The following is an 8083-nucleotide window of genomic DNA, read 5'->3' as shown; positions in this document are numbered from 1 at the left end:
CTGAATAAATGGGTGGGGCTCCTGGAATGGCTCAATGGCTGCAAGGACTTTCCTTAAAGGCAGGACTTGATTCATGCCCTGGTGCAGCCGAGCATGAACCCTGGGGCTCTGCAGTCTATGACCCCCAGAACCATAATTGAGTATTAGATCTGAGCACAGCCAGATGGCAAGCACAGCAACTCAAGGGTGAAACCCCTGGAAGTACATGAGTTCCCTGCAGAAACCCCAGCAAGCACCACAACTAGCAACATTAGACCTGCAGACAACAGCAACACAGGGAAGGGGAAAGGGAAATGAATAAAAAGCAATAGGAGTACTATGTAGCTGTTAGAAAAGACGAAGTCACGAAATTCACATACAAGTGATACTACATGGAAAATATCATGTTAAGCGAAAAGACTCAGAAAGAAAGAGATAGACATAGAAAGATTGCATTCATCTGGGGAACATAAAGTAACAAAATAGGAAACTAACACCCAAGAATGGCTGAGATTAGTACCAGGAATTCTACTCCTGGTACTAATGTGAAGGCCAACCACACATACTAAGGAAAAGGGAGCTCAGATAAAGAGGGGAACACCAAATAAAGGTGTTGGGAGGACCCTCCCAGGATGGGAGAAGCATGCTGAAAGTAGACTATAGACCAAACATGATTGACACTCAATGTTTCTTTTGCAAACCACAACACCCAAAAGGAGAGAGAGAACAGAGGGGAATGCCCTGCCACAGAGCTAGGGTGGGATGGGGGGGGATGGGGGTGGGAGGGATACTGGGATGCATGGTGGTGGGAAGTGGGCACTGGTGGAGGGATGGTATTTGATCATTATATAATTGAAACCCAAGCACAAAAATGTGTAAGTCTGCAACTGTACCTCATGATGTCTCACTATTAAAAAAAATTTTTAATAAAAAAATAAAGAATAACAGATTATCATGCAAAAAAACAATAAGAACCCATGAGGTAATTAAATGTAAAACAGAGCTACTGAATGACTGCCTACTAAATCAACAGTAAATGTCTTTGCCGTTAAAGTCACTGTGGTGGGGACCCAGGAATGGCTCAGATTAGTACCAGGAATTTTGCTCCATGACTTGAAGGCCAGCCACATGTGCTAGGTGAGAAGGAAGCTCAGATAGAGAAGAGAGCACCAAATAAAGGGTGTTGTGAAGACCCTCCCAGGGTGGGAGAGACATGCTAAAAGTAGTCTATAGACCAAGCATGATTGCCACTCAATGCCTCTCTGGCAAAACACAGTACCCAAAAGAAGAGAGAGAGAAAAAGGGGGAATGCCCTGCCACAGAGGCAGGGTGGGACGGGGGGGGGGGGGGGGGAGGATGGGGGGTGGGAGGGATGCTAGGACCCGTGGTGGGGGAGGATGGGCACTGGTGGAGGGATGGGTACTTGATCATTGTATAACTGAAACCCAAGCACAAAAATTTATAAGTCTATAAGTGTACTTCTGGATTTCATAGTCTCTGAGTCTTGGCCGCTGATGGGATTACACGGCGCCAGGGGGCCAGGTGGTGGGTGTGACCCCCGCCCACTGGAATTTGGAGGATCTGGGTGGAAGATGCTGTTAAGAAGATCTGTTAAGAAGACATCTTAACAGAACTTTTTTTTTATGACATCTTATTGTCTTATTTCTACTTTGGACAAACTTGCAGGCTATTGAATGTAGCCTGCCCACAGGGCAGAGTCTGGCAAACTCCCCGTGGCGTACCAAATATGCCAAATACCAGTAACAATGATGGGTCTCACTCTCCTAAATAGCCTTGAATATAATCTCAGGGCTAGGATGAAAGAGACGTTATTGGGGCCTGCTCGAGGCAATCGACGAATAACAGGATGATGAAATGAAAATGAAAAAAATAAGTATACTTCATGGTGTTTCACTAATAAAAAAAAGATTTAAAAAAAATAAAGTCACTGTGGTCTGGTTTTCTGTAACGCCAGCTGTGTTCCCATACAGGTAAATGAACGTAAATCCCTTTTATTTTTCTAATAGTATTCTAGAGTAACAGTTTGAATCTGCTTCTATCTAATGTTCCTTACATTTTGCTCCCTGCCCTGTCCTGCAGAATCAGATCTGAGGATGTCTGAGTCTTCAATTAGTTCTATAGAGGACTCTTATTATGGCATTAAAAAACCTGCAAAAGTGATTTTTAATTTAGAGGAAAATGCCACGACATCACAGCAGGAGCAACCATGGAAGAAAATTGTTTTCGAAAAAGTGGAGTCACGAGCCCAGGCAATGCAACAGATGAAAATCAAAGAGGACAATCTCAAGAAGGAGCTAGAGCAAAAGAGCACCAAAAATCTCCAGAGGGATGAGTTGGCCAAAGAATGGTTTGATATAGAACACATGACCCTGGATACTCGTACCTATTTGCTTGACAAACTTCTCCCCACCTTAGTTCCTGGAGTGGAAAAAATGTTAATGCAAGTAGAAAAGAAGCAGCTTCAGAAAGAAAGTGATATTCCCATCAAGTTTGATCCAATTACTTATTTGGGGGAATACTTGATGAGAAACAATCCTTATCATGTCAAAGACATGGGGATGTCTGCCTATCAGAGGGTAATGAAAGAAGTCACAGAGAAAATGAAGGTGCATGTTCCTGACACAGTTGGCCACAGGTACAGTTTGTTACTTTTTCAGTTGATGGTCTAGCTCTTTACACTGAAAAACAGGACAATAACATAACCACACAAACAGCACTGAAGTAATTTGATGACTATTTTACAAATATTTCCTGAGTCATGAAATCATTAGAGTCATATATATACATATATATATATATACATATCATATATATCTCAAATATAAACACAGATGCAGATTTGTCAGTCTACATTGAAAGTAAGTAATGTGAGATCAGGGACTTATATATATATATATATATATATATATATATTTAACTTTTCAGATAGATAATGTGTTCACCTAGTTCAAAAGCCAAAATGTACAGTTTTCTATAGTGAACATATTTTCCCTCCTTTTTTACCCTCTATCTACCCTGTACTCGATTTCTGCCATGAAATTATTCTTCTTAGTTTTCAATAGATTCTTTGGGCAATTCTTTACACATACATCAGAAACACAGATACAGATTCATTTTATTCATTTTATACAAAAACATGTGAATAAATCACAAACTAGATGTCCTGTATACAAAGCAATCAAACAGTTGTAGTTGTTTCTCCAACCCGTTTCTTTCCTTCCTTCCTTCCTTCCTTCCTTCCTTCCTTCCTTCCTTCCTTCCTTCCTTCCTTCCTCCTATCTCTCCCTCCCTCCCTCCCTCCCTCCCTCCCTCCCTCCCTCCCTCCCTCCCTCCTTTCTTTCTTTCTTTCTTTCTTTCTTTCTTTCTTTCTTTCTTTCTTTCTTTCATTTTTTGGGCCACACTGGGCAGTTCTCAGGGGCTACTCCTGGCTCTGAACTCAGGAATTACTCCTGGCAGTGTTTGGGGGACCACATGGGGTGCTGGGCATTGAAGCTGGGTTGGCTGCCTGCAAGGCAAATGCCCTTCCAGCTGTACTATTGTTTCTTCCCCAACAGACTTCTTTTAATATCTTTTCCCTCTGACTCCTGATTCCTTCAGTGCTTGGGAATGTTTATTTTATAAATTGCTACTATCTTACCGTGAACTGATAATGACAAAGATTTGCTCTTAAAATAGGATTACAAACTTTCAAAAGTCTGATTATGTGATAGTTACACATTCCAGAAAAAGCAAGATTTATTAATCTATAAATACCTTCTTTTCTCCACAGTCTCATAAATAGTCCCAATATTTGAATGGGGCTTCAAATGAACCATGAAGTAGATTCAAGAGACCCAAAGCAAAACCTCAAGGCCTGTCTTTTTGTGTGTAGCAGTTGTAGTGATGTATATCCAGTTGTGATTTGCCTACATCTGTTGTTCGTTTCTTTTCTTTTTGGTGGGTGGTAGAGCTGATTGCAGAACCATACCCAGAGGTGTTCAAGACATGCAATGCCAGTATCACATCTGGGCCCCTGCATGCAGAACATGGTTCCAATCCTTTGAACCATCTCACTGGCCTATGTTGCTGATTTCTTTAACAGTCTGGCATCTGTGCTGCACCAGAAGATCTCTTTGGTGCATATTATCTGTGATTCCTCTCTATTAGTACTATGGACTCATAATGCAACAACAATTAACCCATTTCTGAAAAAGTATTTTATATTAATATAATTTGAGAACTACTTTACAGTGGTACTCAGCGAGTACCAGGGCTAAACCTGGGGTTACACTAAGGGCCATACAGAACCACAAATCTTTTAAATCTAGGGGCTTGCATGTGCAAGGAATGAGTTATATCTCTTAAATTAAAATCCAAACCCACAGTTATTTTCTTTACCACAGTTATGTACTGAAGAAAAACAAGTCAGTGTAAATACTCAAGCAGTAAGGATGCACAAACCAATTAAAAACTGAAAGGGAAAGACACGCGGGTTTTATATAAAGTCCCTGAAAATTCACTTATTATACAGTTTTCAGGCAGCTTACACCGACATGTATGTTACTCTTTGAATGAGGTATCTATTTGCAAAGGCTTTGAAGATTTACTTCAAAGTACTTTTTGTATTTCAAAAAGGAAAAAAATCAACCTCAAAATGTCTAAACCAACCATCTTTATAAGTTTCCAGTGTGAGGATTTGGCAACATTGAGGGGCTGTTTCCTCCTTGATACTGGTCTTCCTCAGTTGCCTGGAGACAGTGCTTGCTACACAGATGGCTGTCTGCTCCTACCCCACACCGGCTGCCACCTCTTTATGAGCCAAATCCTTGTGCTTATATGACGCTAGGAAGTTCCACAGGTAACTTTCTCAGATAATATTAATGCCAATCTTCCTGTCAATCTGTACTGGACATGTCATTTTATCAATCCAGTAAGAGAGATTATGCCAAAATTGAGTGGAGACAGAGAATGTTTAATAGAAGTTTATGAATGACTGTCATCCCCTTATGATATCTGGTTATCCCCTTATGACTTTATACTAACGCTATGTACTTTTCTTCAAACTTCTGAAGTAAAACAGTAATGTATGTACACTATTTTCTTACCCACCTCTAAATCACACTCTGTTGTTAATCCCTACTAGGTACTTGAAACTTGAATTGCTTATGGATTATCAAATTATGATCTTGCTGGATGTTATTCAAATAGCCTACACATACACCTTGAAAGTTGTTAAATGAGTCTTTGGTTCTGCTTCAGTGGCATATAATACTCTTAATGTTAAAAAGACTTGAGACAAACTCACTTCAGCTAGGGCTGATTAGATGACTAATGCCTGATGGGGATGGTAATTCTGAGTCTAAACACCTTCAACTATCCAGGATGTCTGGAAAATCCTAAAGTCTGACACATAGTCATGTTATTCACTAAATACTCACAATATTTTATTGTCTTTTGTTTGGTTTTTGGAAGGGGCACACCCACAGGACAGTGCTTGAGAGCTTACTCATAACTCTGTGCCCAGGGATCACTCCCGGCAGGGCTCAGGGGATTATATAAGATGCCAGGAATTGAACCTGGGATGGCCACATGCAAGGCAAATGCCTTACCCACTGTACTATCTCTCTGACCCTAACAGCTCTTGTATCTGTAGCCCCCAAACCCTTTTTGAACTGAAGATTTGTTTGTGCAACTATATATTCAAGATAGATTGTTGAGGGGCTGGAGAGATAGCACAGCGGGTAGGGCATTTGCCTTGCACGTGGCCGACCTGGGTTCGATTCTCAGCATCCCATATGGTACCCTGAGCACCGCCAGGAGTAATTTCTTTCTTTTTTTTTTTCATTAATGAAACACCATGAGGTACTGAGTTCAGAGCCAGGAGGAACCCCCGGCCATTGTTGAGTGTGACCCAAAAAGAAAAAAAAAAGATAGGTACTTGAATGTACCTATCTTAAGCACCTGAACTTCAATAAGTCATTCTTCTTTGGTTATCTATCCAGTTTTAATCCAAAACCATGCCATCAGCCTTGACACTTTCTCATTCCTCACTGCTCACTTCCAGTAAATTATTATTCCTATTGATATTATTGCTTCTATCAAGTGTTATTTCTGAGCTTCTCCAACTGCTGCCACCCAATAACCATCAGCTCTCACCTGCACCATTGTAGAATCTCCTAATACATACACATTCAGTTTTTTTCATTTTGGGGCCCTACTTGACAGTGCTTAGGGCATTCCTGATGGGGCTCAGGGGACCATATGTGACTCCAGGACTTGAACCTGGGCTAGCCACATGTAAGGCAAGCATTTTACTGTACTATCTCTCCAACTCCTTTTTTATATCTATTATTTATTTATTTTATTTATGTATTTATTTATTGTTTTTTGGATCACACCTGGCGATGCTCAGGAGTTATTCCTGGTTCTGCACTCAGGAATCACTCCTGGAAGTGCTCAGGTCAGGGAACCATATGGGATACTCGGAATCGAACCCAGGTCGGCCGGGCATGTGCAAGGCAAACGCCCTACCCACACTGCTATTGCTCCAGCCCCTCCATTATTATGATCATTTTTTTTACATTTTTTTGGTTTTTTTGGGGGGTCATATCCAGCAGTGCTCAGGGCTTGCTTATTTCAGGCTTAAACCTAGGTCTGCTGCATGCAAGACAAGAGCCCTACTCTCTGTATCATAACTCTGGCACTTTATATTCATTCATGACCTCTTCTCTCCCTTTTATAATTGCCCTTTTTAATGTGTAACTAAAGGGATTTTTAAAAATATTAATCTTATCATGTTGTTTCCACAGTGTAAGTTTTCAATGATATCCATTTACTCTTAGTATAAAGACCAATTTTTTTTGGGGGGGGGGTTACCCTTGGCAGTGCTCAAGGGTTACTCCTGGCAGAGCTTGGGGGAGGGGAATCATAGGGGACCTTGGGAACTGGGTTGGCCATGTGCAGGGCAGGAACCTTTCCTGCTATACTATCTCTCTGGCCCCTTAAAGATCAATATTCTTTTTTTTTTTTCCCTTTTTGGGTCACACCTGGTGATGCACAAGGGTTATTCCTGAATTTGCACTCAGGAATTACTCCTGGCGATGCTCAGGTGACCATATGAGATGCTGAGATTCCAACCTGGGTTGGCCACATGCAAGGCAGATGCCTTACCTGCTGTGCTATCGCTCCAGCCCCAACGATCAATATTCTTAAATAGGCTCTAAGACCTTCTTCACATGACTTGGTGCTTAATATTCTTTCTAACCTTGCTTTTCCCTCTTTCATTTTTAAGTTTTATTCTGTAGCCACAAGATGATTTGTATAATGATACCATGCCTTTTCCCCTTTGCTATTCTCTCTCTTTGCCATATCCAACCAATCCTTCAGTGCTCAACTCAAATAATACTTCATCATGAAGTTGCGTAGGGACTTGCTTTTATATGTTCTCATTTTTACACCTAGTGTTTCTCCTTATTGTAATTTATAACAATTATAACAGCTATTCTCCTGTCTGTGGTATAAGAAGAAACTATTTCATTCTTACCCTTGAATCTCCTGAATCTACCACAGTCTGTCACATGATTAATGCTCATTAAATATTTGTTAAATATGAAGTCAAGATGAGCAATCTATTTTAATCTGGATTTTGTCTTCATGATGAAATTTTTCTTATGTTTGTCAATTTCTTTTACTTTTTTGTTTTTAATTTAAATTTTAGATTGTTAATAATTTATGTATTACTATGAGATACATCTTGATTTAGGGTAATTGAATAATTTTGAAGTCTCTGAATTAATCATCAATACATAATGGGAAGCTATGAAAAATGTCTGTTTTAATTTTATAAAATTACAAATAGGCCTAATTTATCTGATCAAATATCACTGTTTAGTCAGTTACAGATTTCTCTTAAATCATTTTATCTTGTCAGGAACTTTATTTCACAATAATTACTCCTGGCAGTGCTTGAAGGACCATGCAGGATGCCAGAGATCAGACCTGGGTCAGTCTCATGCAAGGAAAACACCCTATCTGCTGTACTATCTCTCCAGCTTTTATTCTTGAATAGATATATACTATGTCTTTCTTTAAAAGATCTAAAAAC

The 8083-nt window shown here is 40.1% G+C and overlaps 1 protein-coding gene across 1 annotated transcript in view; it reads left to right on the top strand.

The window, feature by feature from the left end:
• Positions 1–2093: 2093 nt before the first annotated feature.
• Positions 2094–8083, top strand: part of EFCAB5 (EF-hand calcium binding domain 5) — a 94917-nt gene continuing 88927 nt past the window's right edge. Inside the window, exon 1 of the mRNA XM_056126507.1 lies at positions 2094–2635. Within this exon, the coding sequence (XP_055982482.1) occupies positions 2094–2635 (542 nt within the window). The remainder of the gene's footprint in view (positions 2636–8083) is intronic.

Source organism: Sorex fumeus, unplaced genomic scaffold (genome assembly GCF_029834395.1).
Source record: "Sorex fumeus unplaced genomic scaffold, SorFum_2.1 ptg000063l, whole genome shotgun sequence".
In the NCBI taxonomy this organism is placed as follows: domain Eukaryota; kingdom Metazoa; phylum Chordata; class Mammalia; order Eulipotyphla; family Soricidae; genus Sorex; species Sorex fumeus.
This window is presented reverse-complemented; position numbering and strand designations above follow the sequence as displayed.